This window comes from Rhinolophus sinicus, chromosome 3 (assembly GCF_057876585.1).
Source record: "Rhinolophus sinicus isolate RSI-liver-muscle chromosome 3, RSI-T2T, whole genome shotgun sequence".
In the NCBI taxonomy this organism is placed as follows: Eukaryota; Metazoa; Chordata; class Mammalia; order Chiroptera; family Rhinolophidae; genus Rhinolophus; species Rhinolophus sinicus.
The window spans coordinates 78341732-78369270 of NC_142503.1; the positions used below are offsets into that span (position 1 = coordinate 78341732).

A 27539-nucleotide genomic window follows, 5' to 3' on the forward strand; every position below is an offset into this window, starting at 1 on the left:
AATCTTATTTACAAGAGCCTTTATAACAAACAAAATGTAAGGTAACATGGCACCCAGGAACCAATCATTGCACAACTCCCACAACCCATGTTACTCAAGAAAGAACCGCTGATAGTAGAGCTTGGCAGGGGGTGGGCTGGGGGGCTGGGGAGTGGAATTAAAAAAAAATTCTTGAAGAAATAGAATACCTTGAGGACATAATAAGGCTTTTCCTTTGATTCAAATCCTCAAAAATACATTCTTATCCTTATAAATTTAAATTTCCTTTTAAATATTGGTGGCGGTATTCAGGGACAACCACAGAACCAAGGGCAAAGAACACTAGTTCAATAGGGTCCTGTCAAAAGGATGACAAAGCCTATACTTGTTAGAAATATGACAGGGTAATGATTCAAAAGGGAAAAGCCTACTCAACTGGGTATTTCAATCTACACTTGGAGCTTAGACATTATAGCCAGTACGTTTTCTGGATCTATTAAAGCTTTTTGTATTAGGAAACTTACATACAAGGACAAGACAAGCAGTACTAGATTTTATGATTTAAAAGGGATGGAAATAAATTTGTAAAACTTACCTTCATAGTAATATATTTATGACATACTTCTGAAACTTACTATCAAACCAGTCAAAAAAACCAAGAATTAAAAGCAACCCCTTTCCCACACATTTCACAAGTTTTCCCATCTTGAATTCCTCTGGTCTTTACTGGAAAAAAATTTAGAAAAAACTGTACATAAATCATCTTTGTTTTTTACATAGAAGTATTAATAATAAATGCTATCTCTTAAGTTCTAACTGACCATAAATTAGTAGGTGTTTTTTGAAGCAGGAGCCCACTATCAAAAGCATTATAACATCAATCAAGTATTAAGTTCATAAGAATACACTTGTACTTGGTGCAAATTTAACTTTATTAAACCTTACAATGAATGTTGTGGCATATCATTTTCCACTGTGTGACAATTTATTGGCTGGCACCTGAATACAGTACTTCTTTTGAAAAATACATAATGGGAACTGACAAAAGGGAGAGAAACTAGTTGTTTAGTGATATGTAAGGGCAAAAAAAGATGACCAACTAATTTTAGTTTCCTTAGTATCTAACTCTAAAATGGTTCAAGTTCCAAGCAATAATGTTGCTGTTACAGTGCACAAGAATATGGTTATTACCTCATCCAGCTCCCACAATTCTGAGAAAATTAATTATAAGGATTAGTATACCTGTAAAATTCAACCTAAGGTTTCTGTTGGGCAATATGCTATTAAAGAGCCACCTTTTCAAATATAACCTAACAATTTTCCCAAGTCACAGTAGATGGGCGTCTCTAAAATATTATACATTAAGGTAGTTACTTTACCAGTGAGCAGTTACTTAACTTCAAAATCATACTGGGCACCAAATTATCTTTTGCTGACTTGGGCTTATATGCCTGTCAGATGTATGAATAAGAAAATGACTTTTTAAAATCTATACTCCATTTATCATTATAGATTGGTATCTTATCTCAGTAAAATGATCACTTCTTTTATAGAAACGATCAATAGTGGAACATCTAAAATTCAGCAGGCCTTAAAAGGGCATTTTTATAGAAATGTACTCAAAACTTACACATTAACTCCGGCCAACATCACCATGCTACAGTGTCTAGTTTAGTTTGATTCAAATGAGTACATGTAGCTCATTATTAAATTACTCATCTGTGGTTAAAAAAATAACAGGTTTTTTTGTTTATTTTTAATTCAGTCTCACAATTTTGAGAATACTTTCTGACAGAGGCCTAAGTGGTGTCGGAGGTCATGTTTGTTAACCAACCTCCTCCAAAATAAAATCATGGACAATTTTTAGCTATTAAACTAACTGATTTTTCAAGCGCTCCTAATGGCATTTGGGGAGATGGCAAATAGGAGAATTGTATCCTAAGGGAAATAAGGCATTTCAGTTATCAAGACTGAAGGACAGTTCTAAGTTATCTATATTTAGTGGTGGAAAAACATTATGTAAAGAAATCCTTATTTTATACTACAGTCGCACAATTCAAGTTTACCTGTGAAACACTGTGAGATGTGCCTTACTATAGAAGCCTGTGAGCCTTCCCACCCCTTCCAAAAAAGGAGGGGAAAATATTAAATCCCTTAAAATTGCTCTTTTACCCCAAAATTGAGATCAACTAATATAGATTTACTCTACTTGAAAAGCTTTCCTTTTTAAAAAAAAGAAAAGCAGCTCATGCTATATAACTCTTATATCACAAAGTTAGTCAATGATTCCAAAATACTGATGTATGATATTTCTAGAATATTTGTCCAAATCACAATTTCTATTATATGGCAGTTCAAATATGTCATCAAATTTGCCCATGGTAAATAAGGTATTAAAATCTCTTCATCAAAAGGTTGGAGAACAACCATTTTTATATCCAGACCTTTTTCAATGGTGAAATTAAATTTATAACCTAGTAAAATAAGGATATCTTTCTTAAAAATTAAACCTCAATTATTTAACCAGAAAGTAAGTCTAACGCTGTTTTAGTTACTACTCTTCAATACAAGTTTTTTACTGAATAATGATGAAATAAACCTAATGTGGCTGTTTGCAATGATGACTCCTTAAATACCATTACATCAACCCTCAGAATAAAATGTGAACACAAAAATCCGAGTGATCCAGCTCATTAAACTCACAGGTAAACTGAATTTTTCTCAAACCAATATGGAGTTTTTATTCAGAACAATTTCGTTAAGACATTTGCAGGGCAAATATGCCATCATAAATTTTATTCTGAGTAACAGTAAAGTGCTGAATGATAATTACCTGAATCTTTTTTTAGTACTTTTCACTTATCTTTTCTTCAGTTAAAAGAGCCCTTTCTGTGGCATTAGCAAAACTATTAAAAAAAAAAAAAAAATCAAAGGAAAAAAAAGCTAACTTTCAGTAAGAGAACAGGAAGCACTGCAACCTCTTGTGTTCAACTATGGTGACAAATAATTGAGACCAAAGTAATTCATGCAAGTTATCTTTAAAGGTATACTTAAGCGTGAAGAAAGAAAGAACACCGTTACTGACCTCGGATACTATGGCAGCAAACTGCATACTAAAATACCTTAATTATCCTAGAGGCCGAGATCGGGCTTGGCAAGCATCATGCCACTGACATGCTTTAGCTCTTTTTTGTAACTAAAAGTGATTTGCAGTTCAATTATGGAATATTTCAATGTGACTCATTAAGCTGTGTGATAAACTTTAGGTTAAATTTAAGCGAATTCTCTACACCTAATGACGTCATCAGCACAAGCAGGACAATGCTGGCACAGCATGAAAGGTGGGTCATTTTGTAGATTCTTCCTTTTACTGCGTGATATATTAAGATGACAGACCTAAATTTCAACTGGGTTAATGAGTTAGAATAGATTTGTTTCCCAAATTTAGCACACAATAATTTCAGTGGACGAGAGAAAGAAATCTCAGAAGTGAAGGAAAGAAACAAACAAAAAAGCTTGAGCTCAGGTAGCTAACCAGTCGCTCTAAAAATTGTCATGCGACAAGAGTACTTTTCATAAAATGAACCTTGTAACAAACTTAACAGTGTTTTGAGTTGAAGTTGACCAACTGCTGCATAGAAAATATGCTAACATACAACAGTCAAGTTTAAGCCTGTGCATAGAGAAGATAAAGCACTTATGGTAACTGCAAATGGTAACAAGTCCATAAAGTTTGTACACCCTAGGTCCATAAGGGAAAAAAAAAATAAGTAGAAATGGTTCAGAAAAACAGTAGAAACAGGGGAGAAGCTTGGAAAAGAGAAGGAAGCAGGAAAAAAAGACCTTCAACTGTATAAAATTCACAAACCAGAAAAGTATACACACCACTGAAAAATGGTTAACTCTCCCAAACACCAAACAGCAAACGAAACTAGAATGGATAAGCCTTTGGCAGACAATTTTAGAAATCTGAATATGACATTACATTTCTCAATAATTCACAAACAATATATTATATGGTATATTTATATTAAATACTGGGAAACCAATCCTGTAAATTTGATGCTTATAATGCTTTAGCCAATGAGAGCACGATGATATCAAGCTAAATGAATGCTGGTGTCATCACAACAGTGCTCATTTATGAAACAACTGTTAACAATTCGTGCTTTATCAGTGCTAAAGTACAGTCAAATTATCATCTATGAAGTGAAACAAAGGTCTCTAGCTTTTCTGGGATATGCCCTTTATAATATATTCTATGATTCACTATGACACGAGCAGCAAGACACTGCAGTGTGGTATGATTTATGGGCTGGATCAAATTTTTAGCGATTTCCTTCTCGTCCAACAAGTCACTAGCAGTTTGTTTGTGCAAGTTTGTGGCATCAAAATGTGCACCTGATTTAATGAGAAGCTTCATGAGATCGGGGTGGTTGTTCAGAGCAGCGACGTGCAGAGGGCTGTTGTCATCGGAATCCCTGACGTTCACGTCAGCACCACATTCAATCAGAACCGCAGTCACTTGCAGAGATGGAAACTTGCAAACAGGGTACCGGCCGACACACGTAGTGTTCTTGTCCACAGCCAGGTGCAGAGGGCTGAAGTTATTCTTTCCCCTTGGATGCAGCTTAAGAAACCTGTATATAGTCTGCTTTTTGAAATGGTCTTGTTCTAGAGTACAAGGAACTTTTTCTAACAAGCAAATTAAGTGCAAAATGATGGAAAGAGCCTTATTTAACTGTAATGGGTCAGCCGGACATTGAGTTTGTTTGATAGCTCGCTCTATTTCAAGGACACTTTTGCACAGTATGCCCATAAGATCATCAAATGTAACGGTGGTGCCCAGCAGGCCTTTAGCCCTATCCTGTAGCATAAAAGAGAACAGTTCTGCAAAAGATAATAAGCTGCTGGCGGTCATTGGGCTTAAAGGGTCCAAATTGTTCTGCTGCATATCCAAAGCATACTTCCATAGGTTGATGCATCGTTTGAAATTTCCAGAGTCTGCATAGACAGCACCTCTATATCTAATATAATAAGAGGTATCAGGATGAGAAGGACCAAGAATGCGTTCTCTAATTAATAGAGCCTGCATTCTCATCTCATCAGGATCAGCGATAAGGCCTTCCAGCTCTTCTGAACTGTTTACCTCCTTGGCGTAATCGTAAGCCATTATCAGTGTCTGAGGCACTGGTTTGCTAATTATATTAGTCCTATCACTGTATCTCATGTTCATTGCCTTTTTCCAGTATTTCAAAGCCCCAAGTAGATCTCTTTTTTTGTCTACAAATGTAGCTCCCAAAAGCTCTAAAGCATTGATCCGCTCAGTCTTGCTGGTCTGTGCATGGTGAGTCAGAAAATCCACAATATTTGTGTGACCGGTCACACTTGCTGAGAGAAGGGGAGTCATTCCATAACCATCCTTTTCCATCTTGGCACAATACATAAGAAGCATCTTCATGATGTCCAAACTTCCAGATTCTGCGCAATCATGCAATGCAGTATTACCTTAAGGAGAGGAAAAAGGAGAACATATTTTGAGGGACCAGGATACAATGTAACACATGTACATACTTTAGAACCTAAAGAAAAGCAGGTAGCTTCAAGCCACCCTTAATGAGACATACTTTAATTTGATCACAAAAAAAAAACAAAACCCTCCCCAGCACCTAAAACTAGTGTCTGACACATAGCAGGGGTTAAAGAATTACTTGTTAAATTTGTTGAATAAATGAAATAGCCAAATTAGGCACGAAAAGATATCCAAAGTCACCAGATGAAATTCCAAAGTAATCCATGGCCTCTTGGTATTTTTAATAACGTCTTCAAGTGCATATTCTATAACTAAAAACTGATGAAATGAAATTAACCAGCTATTCACAGTTTTGCTGACAGTCACTTAACTTTCTGGGTCAGCTTCTACATTTAGAAACGAGAAATCTGGTCTACAATATCTAAGATTCTCCAATTTGATTCTAACAGTAGTCAGAAATTATTTTTTCCAATATTTCTGATTGCCAAGTAAGCTTCCAACTGTTTTAGTCCAAAATCTTGGTAACAAATTACTTTCTTCAAAAAGCTCCCATAACAAAAACAAGTCTACTGAAATTTGAAAAATATGTGGGTGGTTCCATATGAAATTTAAAAGGAGACATATGAAGTCTGTTTTCATAATTGATTATTTCCCATTGTAATTTAACTTTTTAAACAACCTTTTTAGATGTACTAAATGTTCTAACACTGTCCTGTTCTTCCCACACATGGATTAAAACTGACAACAGGCACTGGTACACTAGTAAAAACCTGTGGAACATATTAAGACATTATAACCACCCAAGTATTTTAGGTACCAAAGTTTAATGATAAACATTTACTAATTACCGAAACAAAAATTATCATGCAGACTTTTGATATTCACATACATTGTTGACAGAAAATTTCCACAGTGAGTCATTTTAGGCATGTGTGCAGCACAGTTCACGTAGCTGGCTGAGACAGCCCTTAGCCAGCATCCAGGAACTTGGGAGGTAAACAGTTCCAAGATATAGAATTTTTCCTAAATGATAAGGGTAGCTCACTGTTTGTACAAACAATGCAGTTTATACTGAACACCTGATTTCCTTCTGGGATTTTAGAATTTTAGATATGTGCTCGGGAAAGGGTGCTTACGTGACCAGCACCCAATAAAAATCTTGGGCACTGAGTCTCTAATGGGTTTCCCTGGGCAGAAACACTGCACACGCGCATTATGTTGCTAGGGGAAGACAGTGCTCTATGTGACCTCATGAGAAGGACAGCATAAGAAAGCCTGCACATAGATTCCTCTAGATCCCTCCTGTGCCCTTCCCTGTATGACCCAGCTGCACGTCATTATCACATCACTGTAATAAATCGTAGCCATGAGGACAATTACATGCTGAGTCACCTCCAAACAAGGGGGTGACCTTGGGGACCCCTGACGCAGCATGTGCACTAGAAAGTAGTTTAAACCCGAACACTTCACATAACAAATCTATAACTAAAATTCCAAAAATGTAAAGATTATAATATATTAGGACTTCAATCTATCCACAAGTTTACCCTGTTTAGTCTTCTCTGGCATCTAAAAGGACTAAATAATTATCTGGATATTTATTCTGACCCAGGATTTCATGGTTTACAATGGAATGGTATCTGATAGAAAGAATGTTTTAGCAATGTGTATGGTATCCAAGCTCTAAGAGAGTCCAGAACTTCAGAATACTGATGTTCATTTGCTCAAAATAATTTCAATTAAACAGGACTACTACTAAGTATATTGAAAAATCTTTTTTGAATTAAGAATCCCTAATATTCTCATTTTTCTCTGAAAAATAGACAATATAAGAGAAATATAAAGAGAAGGCTTAGATGGCATTCTTATCTAGTCACAGTAACAAAATCAAGGATAAAAATGGAGCAAAAGCCAGTTCTTTTGTAATTAACTGAATTACTATATTGGAAAAATACAGAATATATATTTTGAATACACCATATTTTGAAAAACAATGGTGGTTTAAAAAAAGAATAAGGAAGACTTTCACATCTAATAATGGCAGACGTAATATGATCACCCTCCCACACTAAGAACTAGAAAAGCTGAAAAATGTACATTTAAAAATCTGTTTGGCATCCTGTAAGCACTAACAAGGGGATTAACATCCACGAGAAGTAAGAAAACTAGAGAAATATAGTCCAGCATTTGGGGAAGCTTCCCCCAACGGTCTCTACCAATTCTGGAAGAGGCAGATGAAAATCTCAGCAGAGCTTCTGACAACCTCACAGGGCTAGAGGGGTCAACTGGAGTCTACAGAGTTCACTAAGAAGGGAACTTTGAAATCTCCCTAAACTTTGAGTTATAGCTCTGAAGGTCTATATTTAAAATTATCTCAATATGAAAGCAATCCAGGATTGCTTGTACACATAATCAAAAGCCAGAAGCAAACACAAATACTACTTAGAGGAAGATACTGTCATACCAGGCAGGGCTCAAATTATTTTTTATATTCTTCATATGTAATGTTTGGTATCCAATTAAAAATAGTGGACAGAAAACAAGAATCACAACACAAAAACTAACAGAAATAAGAGCTGCCAGAAAAATCCCACCAGAAGATCCAAATAATTCAGTTACCAGACACAGACTTTAAATTAATGACTATGCTTAGCATATTCAGACAGATTAAAAAACAATTTCGAGAATTAGACAGAAAACTGGAAATTACAAAAAAGAACCAAATGGACATTCTAGAACTGAAAAACTCAGTGGGTAGCTTTAAAAGCAGACTACACATAGCTAAATAGAGAACTAGTAAACTAGAAAATTAGATGAAAATACACAGAAAGAAGCATGGAGGTGAAAGGATGGAAAAGCAGGAGACTGTAAGAGACAGAAGGAATGTTGTCAGAAGTCGTCACACACTTAAAACTAGAATTCTAGGGGAAGAAAACTGACCTAAAGCAATACTTAAAAAGATAAAGTCTGAGAATTTTCTGAAGTTGATCAAAGATTAAACTATAAATTTAATGTTTTACAAAATACCAAGGATAAATTATTTTTTTAAAAAATCACTTTGACACACACTACAACAAAACTGCTGAAAACTAAAGACAGAGAAGAATCTTTCAGAGAATAGGTGGAAATGACCTGCAAAAGAGTAGCAGACTCTTTTAGAAAAGTTTTCATCAGGAAAAACAGAAGCCAGGAAACAATAGAATATCTTAAAAGCAATAAAGGAAAACAACTACCAACTTAAAATTGTATACCCACATCAAAAGTACATGTGAAAGAAAGGACCATTTCAGGTGAGAAAGAAAAACAAGAGAAAAAACTAAGATGTTTATTACCAGCAGAGCAGACCTAAATTAAATACTATAGGGTGTTCTTTAGGCAAAAAGATGAGCTACATGGAAGCCTGGAGATGTGGGCATAAATATCAACATAAAGGGTAATTTGTGGGAGTTCTAAATAAATATTGACTTTAAAAATAATAATGTCTTGTAGGGCTTGAAACACATATAAAAGTAAAATGCTTGACAGCAATAGCATAAAAGTAGGGTAATTGGAGTTAAAGTATTCTAAGATTTCTACATTGCTTGGAAAGAGATAAATATAGAAATTTATGTTAGCATTTGATAAGTCAAAGTAGTACTATCTAGGGTAACCACCAAAATAGAGTATGTATATAATCACTACATATTTTCTAATATAGAGAAAAACTGAAATAATGAAAAATAACCCAAAAACAAAAAAGGAGAGGCAAAGAATACAAAATAGGACAAATAAAAACCAAAAAGTAAATAGAAGACTAAAATCCAAATATATCAGTGATTACATTAAATGCAAGCAAACTAAATGTTCCCATTAAAAGACAGAAACAGTCAGACAAAATACAAACACAGAAAATTCAACTACATGGTACTTACAAGAGACACACCTTAAATATAAGGAAAGAAAAAGGATGAAGTGAAAAGATGGGAAAAAAACATACGCCTTATGTAAAAACTAACCATAAGAAAGGTGTCCGACATTAAAATATCAGACTAAGTAGACTTTAAAGTAAACTGCATTAGAGATAAGGCAAAATATTTTATAATGATATAAAATTCAAAACAACATAAAGATATAATTCTAAATTTGTTTTCATGTAAAAATATAGATTTGAATTACATAAAGCAAAAATCAACAGAACTACAAGGAAAAATCAGACAAATCCACAATAACAGTACATTTGAACACACCTTTCTCAGTATGGAAGACCCAAATCAATAAGGATATAGAAGATTTGAACACAATTAATAAACTTGATTTAACTGACATATATAAATGAACACTCGACTCAATACGTAAAATACCGTTTTTTCCCAAAGATACATGGAGTGTATACAGATATTGACCATATTCTGGGCCCTAAAGTGAGTCTCACACAAATGTCAAAGGGCAGAAATCACTGAGTATGTTTTAAGTTCACAATGCTAGATATTAAAAACAACCAAAGAAATAACCAGAAAAATCTCCATATATTTCAAATTTTAAAATATACTTCTAAATAACCCATGGGCCAAAGAAGAAATACCAATAGAAAACAGAAAATATTTTTAACTGCATGATAATGAAAACACTAAATAACAAATCTCATGGGGTATGGCTACAACTGTGCTTAAATGTACATTAGAAAAGAAGAAAGGTTTTTAAAAACATAGCTAAATTTCCATCTCAAGAAGTTATAGGAGAAAAACTAAAAACTAAAACCAGAGACTATAGAAGCAAATAATATAAAGCAGAAATTAATGACAAAGAAAGATACCAGTATGCTGCTAGCACAGCATTTATTTTCCTAAGTTTTACTAGCTTTATAATCTTATATTAATAACTATGCAAAGTAGAGAAGATAAACTTACTGTAAAAATAGAAGACAGAGATATTAGTAGTAAAACATAAACCCATGTTTCCCAATCACCATTTCAGAGTATTGCTCATTTCTGAGTACTGGTCATATTTTAAATGCTAGTCATACTAGACTCCCATAAATGTTATACCCAATATAAGCCAAACCTTATAATACAACTTCCACCAATCATACTATTTTCCAACTCCAAAGCTTTCAGGCTTCCTCTAAGGAAATAGCTGAAAATCTTTAAGATGGCTTTCAAATTTCCACAGCATTGATTCTCAAAGCACCAGCTATATGCGGGTGGGAGGGCAATGAGGAAGAAATCTATAGTTGTAGAAGGCATGGTACGTGAAGTAAAGCTTAATCTTGGTTAGTGGGAATACACATAAGAAGATACACTATGGGAAATGAATTTTAAAGACAGAATTATTTCCCTACCCTACCTCTCCAGCTTCATTTCTTATCATTTCTAATGTGAATGCTGCACTGTGAATCTAGCCCAGAAGTTGGCAAACTTTCCTGTAAAAGGCTAGGTAGTGTTTTAGGCTTTGCAGACCATAAGGTCTCTGTTGTTACCACTCAACTCTGCCATATAGCAGAAAAGTATCCATAGACAATACAGTAGTCCCCCCTTATCCACACAGGGGATATGTTCTAAGACCCTGAGTGGATGCCTGAAATCAAAGACAGTACCAAATCCTACATATGCGTATACTGTTCTTTCCTATACATACGTACAGACCTACGATAAAGTTTAAACCACTCCTGCGCTTTGGGGGCCATTATTAAGTAAAATAAGGGTTACTCAAACACAAGCAGTGTGATATTGCAACAGTCAATCTGATTACCAAGAGGCCTGATAAGTGACTATCGGAGGGGTAGTGTATACCGCATGGATATGCTGGACAAAGGAACGACTCGCGTCCCAGGCAGGACAGCAAGAGATTTCATCTCACTACTTAGAACGGTGTGCAATTTAAACTTTATGAAATTTTTATTCTATAATTTTCCATTTAATATTTTCAGACCGTGGTTGGCCTTGGGTTAACCGAAACCATGAAAAGTGAAACTGCGGATAAGGGGGGACTACTATATGTCAAATTAATGGACATGGCTGTTTTCCAATAAAACTTTACTTATGAACACTGAAACGTGACTTTCCTCTAATTTTCACATCATGAAATATTATTCATCATTTGATTTTTCAGCTATTAAAAAAATATAAAAACCATTTCTTAGCTCTCAGGCAGTCCAAAAACCGAGGGTAGACAGGATTTGACACCTGGGTCATAGTTTGCCAACACCTAGTCTAATCCAAACGACATTAACCATACCTGCCATACTAAGGTAGACATTCTGCTTGTTTCACATCACTCCGTCCTAAGTATCTCTCCTAGCACCAGAAAGGTGTGCTTACTTCCATCTCCAAGCCTTTGCTCTTAATTTTCCTGTAATATACTCTTCTTTACCTTTTTAACTTGTCTTTCAAGTTTCATCAGAATTTAAGCTGCTCATAGAGGCCTCCTTCATTATGCCTTATTAATTTGTCATTTTGAGAATAATGGTGAATAAAGGTATCACTCATCCTGGTAGGTACTCATATTACATCTACTATTACAGTATTATGTAATACCTTACAATAGTATAATGTTACTGCTTCAGAAATAGGTTTTCTTCCCTCAATTGTCTATTCCTAAAGTACTCGTGCATCCTATATTTCCTTTATATCCCAGTTAGCACACTGTTAAAACTGAGGTAGATTCTTACATTTTTAATACTTGGTATCACAAAAAAATGGTTCAAACTTAGCTTGAGGACAAGTGACTTTAAAAAGTAAAACCTTAGAAGGAAGAATCTTAATTGAGGGGATCTTGTTAATACTCTACTTTCATGCCCTGGAAGCCCTATAAAAAGTTTCCGAATTATAGCATTACTTAAAAATTTAGAAAACAGAGGATTAAAAAAAAAAGCCTAATTTGAAAGCAACTATAATTAGTGTAATGTCTCCACGTCTCTTTTACATAGTATGTTTTGATAAAGTTGTAATCAGTGCATATACAATGTTGCCTGCTTCTCACCTCCATCTTGTCCTTTTGTCACGTTACCACACAGTCATTCTTAGGTCTTTATGGTGCAAGTTCAAGTAAGGAAGCAGTCATAATTTACATAAACACTTTCCTGTTAATAGACATCTGCATGGCTTTAAAATTTTCACTATTAGAATTGGTGACTAAAAAACTATCAGAACAGATAACAGACTAGTGATTGCCAGAAGACAGGTGCTAGGAGAGGGGCTGACTACAAAGGGACATGAAGGAACTTTCTGTTCTATCTTTATTGTAGTGGTAGTTTAATTACAGTATGACTGTCAAAATGTACAGAACTGCATACTAAAAAGGATGGATATTATTGTACATACATCATACTTCAATAAACAAATGACAAAAATATTAACGCATACCTTAATAGAATCACAAATGTGATAGCTTAACACACGTCTTTAATTCACTTCAAAAGGAATTATAAAATCTCTTAAAAGTTCCATTTTTATAGTATTCTTCCTACCACTGGAATTAATCTTTGCATTTTAATTTATATTACCTTTATACCTAGTTATGCAGAATATTTTTCCATGTCTGTTCACAAACTTTATTTTCTTTTATGACATGTCTATTTATGTTTCAGTTTCTGGGATTAATCTTTCTATATATATAAGTACTTTTTAAAATAACCACCTGCCTGTTATATTTACTGTATGCAGGTATACCTTGGAGATATTGGGGGTTCAGTTCCAGAACCTGCAAATAAAATGAGTACGGCAATAAAACAAGTCACATGAATTTTTTGACCTCCAGTACATATTAAAGTTATGTTTATACTACACTACACTATTAAATGTACAATAGCATTATGCCTATAAAAACAATGCACATACCTTAATTAAAAAATACTTTCTTGCTAAAAAATGCTAATCACCATCTGGGCCTTTGAGGAGTCGTAATCTTTTTGCTGGCGAGGGTCTTGCCTCAATGTTGATGTCTGTGGTAACTTCTTAAAATAACAGGCACTGACTTCTCTCTAGCTATGAAAGTCCTAGATGGCATCTTCTTCCAGTATAAGGCTGTTTCATCTACATTGAAAATCTGATGTTTAATGTTGCGACCTTCTTTAATTATCTGAGCTAGATCTTCTGGATAACTTGCTGCAGCTTAGAAGCTGCACTTGCTGCCTCATCTTGCAGTTTGAGGTTATGGAGATGGCTTCTTTCTTTAAACGTCATGAAGCAACCTCTGCTAGCTTCAAGCTTTTCTTCTGCAGCTTCCTTACCTCGCTCAGCCTTCATAGAATTGAACAGTGTTAAGGCCTTGGTCTGGATTAGGCTTTGGCTTAAAGGAATGTTATGGCTGGTTTGATTTTCTATCCAGACCACTAAAACTTTCTCCATATCAGCAATAAAGCTGTTTCACTTTCTTATCATTTGTGTTTACTGAGGTAGAACTTTTAATTTCCTTCAAGAACTTTTTCTTTGCATTCACAGCTTGGCTAACTGGTACAAAGAGGCCTAGCTTTCAGCTTATCTTGGCTTTCAACATGCATTCCTCACTAAGCTTAATCATTTCTAGCTTTTGATTTAATATGCGACTCTTCCTGTCACTTGAACACCTAGAGGCCATTATAGGGTTATCAATTGGCCTAATTTCAATACTGTTGTGTCAGGGAATAGGGAGGTATAAGTAGAGGAAGAGAGATGGGGGGCAAATCAGTGGAGTAGTCAGATCACACAGAACATTTATCTATTAAGTTCACGGTCGTATGGTCACTGTTCATGGTACCCCGGAACAACTGTAACAGTAACAACAAAGACCACTGGTCACAAATCACCAGAACAAATATAATAATGAAAAAGTTTGAAATATTGAGAGAATTACCAAAATGTGACACAAAGACACAAAGTGATCGAATGCTATTGGAAAAATAGCACCAACAGGCTTGCTCAATACAGGGTTGCCACAAACATTCAATTTGTAAAAAACTGCAGTATCTGCAAACAGCAATAAAGCAAAGCACAATAAAACAAGATGCCTGTAAATTTTGTTCTACCAGTTGTTTCATTTAAGAGTGTTAGATATGCTGTATTAAATGCAAGGACTTGTGAAAAAATATAACAACCTGAATTTAAAAATCAAGTTACAAGGTGTGATCAAACAATACAGTAAATGTTTAAATAAAAATTTATTACAGTAAAAAATACATTACCATTAATCCCCCTCAAAATCCTCCCCCTCGTTTTGAAGACACTTATCCCATCATTCTTGCCACTTTCTGAAGCAGTTCTGGAAGTCCTCTTTTGCGAGTGACTTTAGTTGCACTGTCATGGCTGCCTCGATGTCCTGAATCGATTCAAAATGTTTACCTTTCATGGTCATTTTGACTTTGGGGAAGAGCCAGATGTCGCATGGTGCAAGATCCAGTGAATAAGGTGGATAAGGACACACCGTAATGTTTTTATTTGACAGAAATTGCTGCACCAGAAGCAACGTGTGACACGGAGCATTGTCAAGATGGAGGATGATTTACGGCACAATTCAAAACACACCTTCTCTCAACCGTAGCTCACACCCAACTGACTGCACCGAACAAGTGGAAACTTGTCACACACATGGTTACTACGAGTTTGATGTGCTACTTCCCATACTGAAAATCCCTCTTTCCATTGGATGGAACTCAGCAGCAACATTCACCATATTTTTTGATGACAACGGAAAGGCTCCATGTCACACAGTGCTTCTGGTACAGCAATTTCTGTCAAATAAAACCATTACGGCACGTCCTCATCCACTTTATTCACCAGATCTGGCACCGTGCAACTTCTGGCTCTTCCCCAAAGTCAAAATGACCATGAAAGGTAAAATGTTTTGAATCGATTCAGGACATCAAGGCAGCCATGACAGTGCCAAGTAAAGATACTCACGAAGAGGACTTCAAGAACTGCTTCAGAAAGTGGCAAGAACGATGGGTAAGTGTGTTCAAGCGAGGGGGAGTATTTTGAGGGGGATTAATGGCAATGTGTCTTTTACTGTAATACATTTTTTTATGTAAACATTCACCATATTTTTTATCACACCTCATACTATATTCTGTGACTAGCCTATGCTAACTTACATGCTGAAGACAAAATCATATTTAATTTTTGCTAGGTAATTTCATTGACAAACTTTTGATGCATAATAATACATACCAAGCACTTTTGAAAATTCAACTCATGCATTTTTCCTGGTTTACACACACCTTAAAAATGTTTCCATAATATAATGACTACTTCCAAAAATTGTGTATCTCTACTTCATGTCTTATTTTTATATCCTCAAGACAATGAAAACAGAACACGAAGTTCAAAAATAAATATTACCAGGCATCTTATTATTAAAATTAAGAATATTGAACAATAGAATTAAATGAATTTACCTTTAGCTAAAGAAAAAAGGTAAGTATTGTATTATATAATCCTCAATGCCTGATTAATAACAAGTTCATTTGGAGAAACAAAATTTCTGAAATTGAATTTATAATGGAAAATTTTTATGATTTCTCAAAAGACATGTCTGCTAAATGGGCACTTCTTAAAAATCAAGATAATGGTACACTTTTAATTCAGTTAAAGTATTGTTGCAGGAAGTTAAAATAGTATGATCCAAATACATTAATTTTTAGCTATATAACTTAACAGAAATAGTGCTAAGAAAATTTGGAAGAACAAAAAGTAACCATATTAATTGGGATGCTTCTGTGATGGTTAGTAAGCAAAGGAAATTATGGGGCGTGTTCATGAATTAAGGCATGGTAGTATTCCTTAAGAAAACCTAGCTGAAGTGCCAATCCTAGTTGTTGTAATTTTAAAGAGACCTGTACTCTTTTGATAGCAGGCAGCTGCTTTAGAAAAGTTTGGCAGTTCCTCAAAAGGTTAAACAGAGAGTTACCACGTTACCCAGCAATTCCACCCCTATGTATACACCTGAAAGAAATGAAAACATACATCCACAAAATAACTTCTATACAAATATTCAGAGCAGCATTACTCCTAATAGACAAAAAGTAGAAACAACGCAAATGCCCATCAACTTATGAATGAATAAATGTGGTATATCTATACAATGGATTATTCAGCAATAAAGTACTGACATGCTACAAAATGAATGATTCTTGAAAACATTATGCTAAGTGAAAGAAGCGAATCACAAAAGACCACATTATTATGATTTGATTTACATGAAGTGTCCAGGACAGGCAAATTTATAGACAAGAAAGATTAGTGGTTGCCCAAAACTAGTCCATTTGGGGATGAGGGAGGAAGGGGAATGAGAGTGACAATTAATGGATATGGAGTTTTTTTCAGGAGTAGAGGTGGGGATGAAAATGTGATTGTGGTGATGGTTGCACAATTCTGTGAACATACTAAAAACCACGGATTTGTACACTTTAAATCAGTGAATGATATGTGAATTATGTCTCAAAGCTGTTTTAAAATCAAAGTACTCGTGTTTTTTATAAAAGTGTAAGTTTTGACTGATAGAAGCAGCTATTAAAGGGTCTTTTATTGTTAACAGATTTGTCTGAAAATGCACAAAAACAATTCTCATCTCCTCTTTAGCCTACTCTGCCTGGCATCCATTCTTTTTCAACTTTATGGCTGGGACTAAGCTGAGTCCATAAGAGATCCACTTGTAAAGATGAGGAAAGGGCGTGCAGTTCAACTGCATAACAATGCTGATTCCAAGTATTTAATTCCCAGAATAACTAACTGGCTTGTGTTAAGGGAGAAGGTGAGACAGGGTGGAGAGAAACCCTTTAGGACATCAAAGGAGCTCTAAAAGGTTCCTCTGCTCAAAATGTTTCCCTTCCCCCATGTATATTCTAACACTAGAGATACTCAAGGACAGGAGTTCGGAAAAAAGGTATCAAAATAGAATCAAAGACAAACTGTGCCAAGATTACCATGTGCCCTCCCTTCATTAATTCTTTGCATAAGGCACTGAGCTAGGAGCATATGGAAATTTAACAACATAGATCCTTGAGCTCATGACAAAGTTAAATGTCAAAAAATATCTGCACCCAGAAGATACATTCTTATGACTTGAGGGATAAAAATTGCCTAGAAATGGGTCTAGACATTAAGTAGAATTTTCAAGGCTAAGAGCACCCAAGAGCTAAGGAATCAGACTTAAAAGAACTAATAGCAGTGTGATATGATGAAAACTACACAATGTAAGTTGATGAAAACAACATTACAAGTCAGACTTCATTAAAATTCCCTTTCTGGCCACTCTAGTTCAGACTCTATCCAACTGCAGCTCTTCCCAAAGGGAGAGAAAAAAGAGAAAGATGTTTTAGTTAGATATATGCATCCATGTGACTTCTTCACTAGGGCCTCTCCACACAACGTCCACCTCCATCTTCCATCACATACATTCCTGTCTCAACATCATCAATTTCTAGAATGCCAAGGGCTTCCTGAATTTTGTTTTAAACTAACAAATTTAATTAATCAATCTAGGAAAGTAGGTATACTTGGACCAAAGGGAACTGATACAGGTGAACTCAGTGAGAGAATCACATGTACCCCCAGATCATTAAGTAAAACTTAATCTCTGCCTACAACTCTTCAAATAACAGTGGTGGTAAAGATCTATTCATTTTTACCAACTTCAGTTCAATTCTGTGAGGGTTCATATTTCAAAACCCAATCTCCAGGGAAACAGGAACACAGCATTTCCCTACTGAACTCAATTGACACATCATCTACAACTGAGCTTCTCCAACTAGGATACCAAGTCTCCCCAAGGATATAGGGAAGTGTGTCAGAAAATACAAGGGGAAAAAGAATGAACATGGAACAACTTGCAGGAGCAATTTGATGATCTGGGGTCAAAATATTAATGACTTCAACTAGTAAGTTATTTAAACATTATTACATGAAAATAAAGAGATATGTTATAGAGTAGAATAAAAATTTAAGTCCCTCCCTTTTACTCCTCTAAATAGGTGTGTTGAGTTAACCAACAGCTGAGAAGAATTCTCAAAGTCAAGAAGGAAAATATAAATTCATCTTCTGATACTCAGTCCTGAAGTACACTGAAATATCTATATGACAACAGTCATTATAGTTATCCATTATCTTAATACCAACAGTTCTTAATTTATAGGGTAGATTTTCTTATTTGAAATTCCTTTGTATTTACAGTAATATGTGTAATTTTTTTTACCTTTTTCTCAACTGAAATACATTTATACCCTAAAATGCCTATACTATGAGAAGGCAATAATGTATTGCCTGGGGTTTGTTTTAAACTACTGCAGAAAACAAAAGGAGATGAAAGAAACTTTGTTTTTTAAAACTTTGGCAAATGTGCTTAATAATTGAAGCAAGGTAGTAAGTACATAGTGGTTCAATGTATTCTCTCTGGATATGTATAAGTTAGAAATTTTCCATAATAAAAAGGCAAATAAACTGCCTGAACTAGCTTTCTTTCAAACTCTTACAAAGCTAGTTATACTTATCATGAGCCTACATGGATTTCTCCCTTTTCTGAACCCCTACAGAGTTCCATACCTGTACCACTTATTTTTCACAATTACTGTCAAGTCTGCATGTATGTATTTCCATACTGAAAGGACTACAGAAATAGTCCTTGCTGTCAAGGAGTTTATAATCTTTCCTCTGTTAAATCCAAGAAATTCATTCAACAATCCCATTTACCAAATACCCACTGTGGGCCAGATACTCTATCTAATGCATAGATACAAACACCAGCTGTCTAGCCTCAAGGAGCTCAAAATGTGGTAGAATTAGAATGTAGGTCGATGGGTTTCTCTTAAAACAAACAAACAAACAAACAAAAAGCCATTTATTTCTCTTTCACTGGTTCACCAATGCATAAAGAATAAAATCAAACTCCTTTACCGAGACATCAATGTCCTTTATAATCTAGCCCTGGGTGCCCTTTGGTCCAAATATACCTACCTTCCAATTCCTGGATCCTCCAAGCATATTTCTCAATGTGCCTTTCTTTATGCCATTTCCTAAGCCTTAAAAACTGTTTTCAAATCCTAACTGCAGGTCTTAACTCCAACAATCCTTTCAAGGCCCAGTTCCACTTTTCCATGAAGCCTTTCTTGTAAAATCCTACGGCATAGATTTATACCATTCCTTTAGCAATTAACAAATATGATGTCCTGTAATCTTCTTAGACTCCACAATGCCCAACACAATGCCTAGCCTACAGAAAATGCGCAGTAATTATCTTATTACCAACTTACTTAATAATTGACCCTGCATGAGGATAGTGTGTCCTCTAGGGCCAGCCTTCCCAATCCCAACTCCGAGAGCTATTCCATTGGTCTGTAGTACTCAATCACTTTCAGCTGGTCAGTTCCCAGTTGAATTTGGGTATAAAAGCAGAACTGGAGTTCTGGTAAATATGGCGGAGTAGGTAGAAGCTACGCTCACCTCCTCTCAAGACCACGTCAAAATTATAACTAAATTATAGAACCAACCTGGAGAACCATCTGAAGACTAACTGAACAGAAGTCTTGTAACTCAGGATATAAATAAGCCATGTCAAGTCTGGTTGATTGCCTCCTTTTTACTTATTTTTGCAATATTAAAAAAAGCATCTATTTGTTTTTTATGGATTTTACCAAAAAAAAAAGTGGAAGTGAAGGGCTTAAGTAACTTTACCATAAATCTGCAAAGTCCTATTCAGAGTTTAAATAACAATAAAATAGAACCAAAGAAAGCCAAAGATGGCTATGACCATAAAGAGCTGAGATCAATGACAGCTCTAAGACTGGCTTGTCTAATCACTTCTGATTTGGGGTCTATAGTTTTAAATAGCAACCAACTCTCCTGTCTCAAAAATCAACTCTATTAAACTGGAGAAGTATTTCTAAATATCTCAAAGGTTTTCTCCCCTTTTTGAATGTCATGGTAAAAGAAGGAACCCACTGTCCCCTCAGGTAATGAGCTGGTTGGGGGATAAAATATTTTCAAATATCAAGTAGAAGAAAGCACTTTTGTTGCAGATACTATCCTGTGGCTTAACTATCTGCTTATGAATCTGTCTCTCTGATCAAACCATGAGTTCAAGAGCAGGGAATCAAAGACTGGATATCTTGTCTTACTCATCTTTTTATATCCTAAGTCTAACAGACTTAGGGACTCAGTGAATGCTCTCTCAACTAATGAATGAATTCCACCTTAGATTAAAACATGTGCAAAATTCTAACAGCTTGTTACAAAGTAATAGAAAAAGGTTAAATAATATATTCAAATGCCAACTGTTTGTTAAAAAGTAATGGAATGTAGACCTCATATACATTTTATATTTAAGCAGACCAAGCATAATCCATTGGCATTTTCTTTCTTCAGAACCATTTCCAAAAGCTGACATATAAAATTTCTGAAGAAATTAGTCCATTTTATCCCTAGTCTTCATTAGTCTTTTCCACTTTCTGGATGGTAGTAAAAATGTGGGGAAAAAGTCCTTTTTGATGCTCTGTCTGAAGCTTCTCCAGTGTTCCTGCCTCAGTTTCAATTGGTTCCTGCTTTATTACCCCTTAAATCATTTAAAAAAAAAAATCTGAAGAGTCAATGAGAGTGATTATCAAAGCCAGTATGAGAGTAGGGGAGGATGCAATGTACTTTAATCTGCCCCAACAATCATTAAGAATCACTGTCAAAATTTAAAGGCACCATGAAAAGGTAAAAGTACTGCACACAAAGTGATATATACTAAATATCTACATATGTAATATACAATAATTATAATTATATATAAAACAAAAAAGGGGAAGTGAATATATAATAGATATATACTATACATCACTTTGTGTGTAGTACATATATATATACATATATGTGCATATATGTACACAAATATATACATATATAGAGGGTTCCCAAAAAACCTATATATATTTTAAGAAAGAAAAAGACAATTAAAATTATGCTGACGGTAACCACTTTGAGCACCTCTTGTAATTGCAAAAGTCAAACGTTTAACTGTATGCATCTTTTGTTACCTGTATTTATTGAGTATTACAATTTTAGTATAGTTTTTTCCTTTTAAAATGTGTATACATTTTTTCATACCCTCTGTATATATAAAATACAAATATGTATATGTGTATATATGTATGTCTATAAAATTGAGGCTATCAAAACAATTTTTGGTATAAAATTGTTTTCACATGTCATGTATATTTTTTCAAAGACATGAATATTATTAGATAGTGAAACTGGGGGGAAAAAATGACTCTAGAATTAGCAGATCATTGACCAAAAGAGGAAGCATATACACATTCTCATACAAGGTATACTATACGACAAAAGAGGAATATTCTCCTTAAATAGCAAAGGTAATCAAGTTAAATACCATTCACAGTTTATTAGGGAAGAACGCTCACAAAATAATGAGCTGTTTATAGTATAGTTCTCTCATATATTGTTATCTCCAGGAATATTTAAAGCAGCTTTGAAAAACAAAAGGGAAATGGTACCAGTACTCATCTGTCCAATGACATAAGAATTCAAAACATACCCCAATTTTACTTAAACATATGAGTTTACCAACAATCTGTATGGTAAATAAAAAGCCCAAAAAAAGAAACAAAAAGTGCAATAAGCCTAAACAAGCAACCATATCTTTTAACCCTTTCTCTTCTAGTTATGATTTCAAAGTATTCCCAATATTGACATGGTTACCATGCTTAAGCAGTAATTTGTTCTCTTAAAATAAGCATTATTTAAAAGAATGATGGTTGTTTTTTAAAAAGTCATGCTGTCCTTTGACCAAACAACCTATCTCAAAGATAATCTGGAACAACTGAAAACATTTATAAGTATGTTTACAGAAACACATTTTGTCATAATGAAAAGCCAGAAGCAATACAAAACTCCATTAGTAGAAAAGTATGCAGCTATTGAAATTAAAGAGCCATAATTAATAGCATTAAAGATAAAAATAAGATATAGAAGGGCATATTTAAAAAATTGCATACATATACCTATGTGCAAAATTTAGAAATATTTTTGAAAGGATTATCTCTAAGTGTTTGGATTTTATGAAATTTTTATATTCCTCTGGAAAGAAATTTTTCAATCACAATGAATCTGTTTCATTTTTATAACAAAACTTTTTAAAAAGGATCATACTAACATTAGTAAATATATCCAGCAACTATATAGTGCGCCATAATTGTGTGGTTTAGCGTCTCTGAAAGGCAATCAGACACTATCACAACAATAAATGCACATTTACTTTGACTCAGCAATTCCACTTATAGGTATTTATAAGTTATTCTCACACAAGTGTGCACAGATACACTTTTGTTCAAGAATATTGACAGCAGCATATTCAAGAATATTCACAGCATCACTGTTTACTTTGGATGTGACTGAACTGTCCATTAATAGGGACTAGATAAATAATATGCATTCATACAAAAATAGTGTGTAGCCATGAAACAGAATAACGTAGCTATGTGTGTTGGAGTTGAATGACAGCCAAGATAAATTAAGGTTTAAAACAAAAAACAGTAAGTATCAGCTAACAGTGGAAGGGGAAGAGAGATTGATGCAGACAAGTATACTTGTATTTTCACAGACTATCTCTAGGACACCAAAAAAAAACTGTAAATAGTGGTTGCCAGTGGGTCAGTGGTCTAGAAACCAGGGGTGATAAGACTTATTTTTCATTGTAAACCAATCTGTACTGTTTGAATTTTTTTTTACCATATATGTTACTTTTAAATTTTAAGTTTTTTTTCAGACAGTGAATTATTTTGCTGCTGTATAAACATGTTTAACAAAAATAGGTTTTCAAGTATCAAATATTACACTGTCAAAACAGTTTTTAAGAGTTTTAAAAAATTCTGATCTATCATTTGTTACTTTATTACAACCGTTGAAAATTATACACAATTGTAAACCTGAGATCTTCTGGACAAAGGTTGTTTACACTGTTGCTAGCCAACAAATGCACAACTGTTTAACCTAGTCCTTATTTTGCTCTCAGTATTGTTAGCAGTTAAAAAAAAATCTGTTTTCTTTCTTGCTATATTTAATACATGTTCTATATAAAAAGATTTTCTACTGGCCACACAATAATTAGGGAGTAAAGGAACAGATTTTCCTCCTTTTCCATTGATATTAATCCTTCCAGGTCAGTTTGGCCTAACCTTCCTTGACAGAGTAACAAATAAAATACCTATCTAACACAAATTTTTAAAAAATGACTCACTAAATACAGTAGTTTCTATCCCAATAGTGTTCTGAAATAAAAAAATTAAAGCTAAGAAAAATATATTACATTACCGTATATTCTCAAAAAGATTAAATACAAGTCCAAGGGCTCAGATGAACTGCCACTAACATGCTCTGTGACTCTGGGGAACCCATTTCCCAGCAATTGGAAGTCACTCCAAATAAGAGACAGAAAATTCTGCTTAACATAGTGATGGAAGTCTTTTTATCACACTTGTTCAATGTATTATCAAGTATCAGAGAAACAATCAACAATGTTATACTGGAAGGTATACCTAATCAAAACAGGTTTTGGCGTACTCAACACCACTAATTACAATTATGTATCAAACTTCCTGAAAATAAGTGGTAATTAAAAAAAAAAAGAAGAACTCACCTTTAACACTTTTTCTATTAACATCTGCCCCCTTTTCAAGTAAATACTGAGCAATCTCTTTGTGTCCTTTGTAACATGAAATCATCAAGCAGGTATGCCCGTGTCGGTTTGACACTTCCAAATCAGCTTTATGTTCTACAAGGTACTTCACGATTTCCAAATGGCCATCAAAACAGGCAGCTCGAAGAGGAGTTGAATTGGTTAAAGTCGTATTGTTGACAGATGCTCCGTGATTTAACAAAGACTGAACCACCTTCAGATGTCCTGCTGCAGAAGCAGCCCACAAAGGGGGTGCCCCCTCAATGGTTTCGCCATCAAAATTGACGGAGCCCCCAACTTCTATGGAGGCACTGCACTGCTCCAGGAGGAATTCCACCATGTCAAGGTGCCCATACCTGGCCGCCATCAAGAGTGGCGTGGCACCGTTTGTTTTTTCAGAGATCAAGGAGGAAATCTCCTCTTTAGATTTGCTTGCCAACAACTTGGTGAGAAGCCGGAGTTTGCCATCTCGAGCTGCGTTAAATACTGCTGTCTTTAGATCCATTTATGTCCAGTTGAGAGGCTGTGCTTTATTTATCCTTAAAAGCAAAGCTCCAGCTTAACTCTATCGACACAGACAAGAGTTACAGGAGAGTACGTTCTGTCCTATTGCCTTCCAACATCTGACAACCAGAGCACCAAACTAGAGGGGAAAAAAAAGTAGCAATTTTGAAATGAATTTTCCATAGGTAAAGGCAAAAACACTATTCAGGTTTTTCGTAATTGCTATTCCCGTGGGAAGGGAGGAAAAAGCCATACTTTAGGTACTATTCCGCCCCCACCCCCAAAAAAGGTGAATAAGGAGATACAAAAAGGTACCCACACACCCAAATGTTTTGGTAGGAGGCGGTCTCTTCTCTTCTACGGTTAATTTAAACACTACAGGCAACCGGTTTTCTCGCCTCCTAACCAGCTTTGTTCTAGTTTTGCTTTGCACACGCCCAGGGAGACTACAAGCGAAACAGGCACGAGACGCGGATTCAGAAATCTTTCTGTCTCACATCTGCAGAGGAGAGCGGACAAGGGCGCGAGGATGGAAGGCCTCGTTGTGGCCAGGATGGGTTTCGAGGAGGAACAAAAAGGTCGGACACAACAAACCACGGCCAGCTAACGCCAAAACCCTCACCCAAAGCTTCTCTCTCCTTTAAAACTACTCGAGACTCTCAGGAAATCCGGCTGCCTTTTAGCTAACTTTACCCGCCCCATTTTTATACCCCCGCCTCCAGGGGATCCGCAGGGTTCCCAAACCACAGCCCCCCACACACACCCCACTTAACCTTCACCTCTACCTTTTCCAGATATGGGCAGCCCCTCCCCAAGGTTCTCCAACGAACACGACCCCCTCGTGGCGGGCCGACGAGCCTGTGGCCTCCAGCCTGCTGCCACCTTCAGCTGCCGGGGGCGCCCTCCTTCCCCTTCCCCTTCCCGCCCAGGCCTCCCCGCGGGCGCCTCAGGCCGCGGCCCCGGATCGGGCAGGCCTCCGCTGCTACTACCTGCCCGTGGGCTAGTCCTTCCAGCCGCCGCTGGCCGCTCGGGCTCGGGCCGCCCCTTCAAATTGAAACCGTTGTCCTCGCCGCCGCCCGGGCCGCCCTGCTCCGCCTGCGGTCGCTCAGCTCCTCCATGCCCCGCGCCCCACAGGAATGAGTCCGGCCGCGCCGCTCGCTCCGCCCCGCCACGCCAGAGGGCCTCCCGCCCTCCCAAGTCTGCGCGGGATGCAGCTGCTGCAGCGGCTGCCGCGGCGGAGGGTGTAATGGGCTGCGGGCCGGGGGCCGGACAAGCCTGAGCACTGCTTCACATCACTGACGCGGCAGCCGCGCCATTGGACCGGGGGAGGGCGGCGGCCACCGCGAGCAACCGCCTAGGGGCTGGGCGGGCCGGCCGGCCTGACGGGGCGGGCTGGCGCGGGAGGGGCGGGCCCGCGAGCCCAGCGGAGGACGCGCCTGCGTGCGGCGCGCGGTGGGGGGGGTGACGCGGAACCACGAGGGGCGGGGCCACGAGGGGCGGGGCCATGCAGTGCCGCGGCGCTCCGAGGTCCAAGGAGAGGCTGCGGGATTCTCGGAGGCTCGTTGCCTCTTCTGCTTTCCCGACGTTTGTATCGGGAGGCTTGTTGTGGGAACCGTAGGGTCCCACTGCCAGAACCCCAGAGGAGTGGCAATCACTGTTACTCCCTCACACACACAAACATTCTTGGACTAGCCTGTTTTCTCCTTTGGTGGGCCCTGGAGTATACCAAGCTCGTAGTGAGATCTCAAAAAACAAAACAAGAAAAGCAAACAAATTCGGGAAAAAGATTAGGAGGCTTATCATGACTTACCAGCAAGGTCGAGTTCTTGAACTCTGAACAATATAAGCAGGAAATGAAAGAAAACTAAAAAGTGAATATGAATGAAAAGATTACTACTTTACACATCAGGAAATAAACTTCTGGAATTTGTCACGTTGAAACATGAGATGTATTAAACTAGATTTAAAAAGAGCTTAAATATATTTGGGGAATAACACCCATAATGAATCATGATGAGAAATTAGTTTTTGAAAAAAGATCTTCAATCTCTTGAATACTTTTATTTTGGTGAATTTAAACTCTTACAGTTCCTTGGTACCATTGGGAGAAAGAATATTAAGTAGATTATCTGAACCCCCAGCATCATAAATGTAATAATCATTTTAAAGTCATGCAACATTAAAGACACTTTACAAAAAAATCACAACTTCATTTTTTCACATTTACTTACAGTGTTGTCCAGAAGTTTATGTAGTTTTGCATAATTGAAATCCTACTTTTCATACAACTATATATTTTGCTTTTTTTCCCTTACCAGACTCTAAAGAGTTTCTCATGTATTTAGTTGTAATAATGATTTTTAAGTGGAGCATATTTCCCTTAGGTAGTCAACATATGGGCTCAACATCAGTACCCCAAAATTGAAGGTTATTACCATTGATAAAAAAAATATAGACCAATATAAAGGATGAGAGTAGCCATCTATAAAAATCAAACACCCTTAGTGTACAGGTCACAGTTCTGCCTCTCAAGGTATAGACACCAGTGTACACTATCCCAACCGAGGCCTAACCTGATCTGACCTGTCTCTCTTATACTCAATAAGATGATGTAAAAATGTATATCAGTGGTCTTCAAACTGAGATGTGCATCCCCCAAGGGATTCTGGAGGGGAAGTGCACACTTAGATCATTTTAAGGCCACCAGTTTCTGAATCTTCAACTTGTATCTATATGTAGTATTTCCTAAAACTGGTGTGAGGGTGAAGGAATGCTGTCAAGGTGTCTTCCTGTTTCATTTCCCAACTCTTTCACAATAGCCATGCATTCCCCAAGTGGTAAAAAGAAAATGCATAACTCTCAGTTATTGTGAATCTTAAAAAGGTGCATCGCTCCAGGCAACCTTTGT

The 27539-nt window shown here is 36.4% G+C and overlaps 1 protein-coding gene across 2 annotated transcripts; it reads right to left on the bottom strand.

Moving 5' to 3' along the window:
* Positions 1-887: 887 nt before the first annotated feature.
* FEM1C (fem-1 homolog C) lies at positions 888-25920 on the bottom strand. Of its 2 annotated transcripts, none has more exons than XM_019727821.3 (3): positions 25621-25920; positions 24089-24770; positions 888-5487 (listed from the first exon to the last, which is right to left on the bottom strand). In XM_019727821.3, the coding sequence occupies exons 2-3, from the start codon at positions 24630-24632 to the stop codon at positions 4178-4180; spliced, it is 1854 nt and encodes a 617-aa protein (XP_019583380.1). In that variant the 5' UTR covers positions 24633-24770; positions 25621-25920; the 3' UTR covers positions 888-4177. The 2 variants fall into 2 exon arrangements, with proteins under 2 accessions (XP_019583380.1, XP_019583381.1); XM_019727822.3 differs by lacking the exon at positions 25621-25920 and adding an exon at positions 24955-25063.
* Between the last annotated feature and the right edge of the window lie 1619 nt (positions 25921-27539).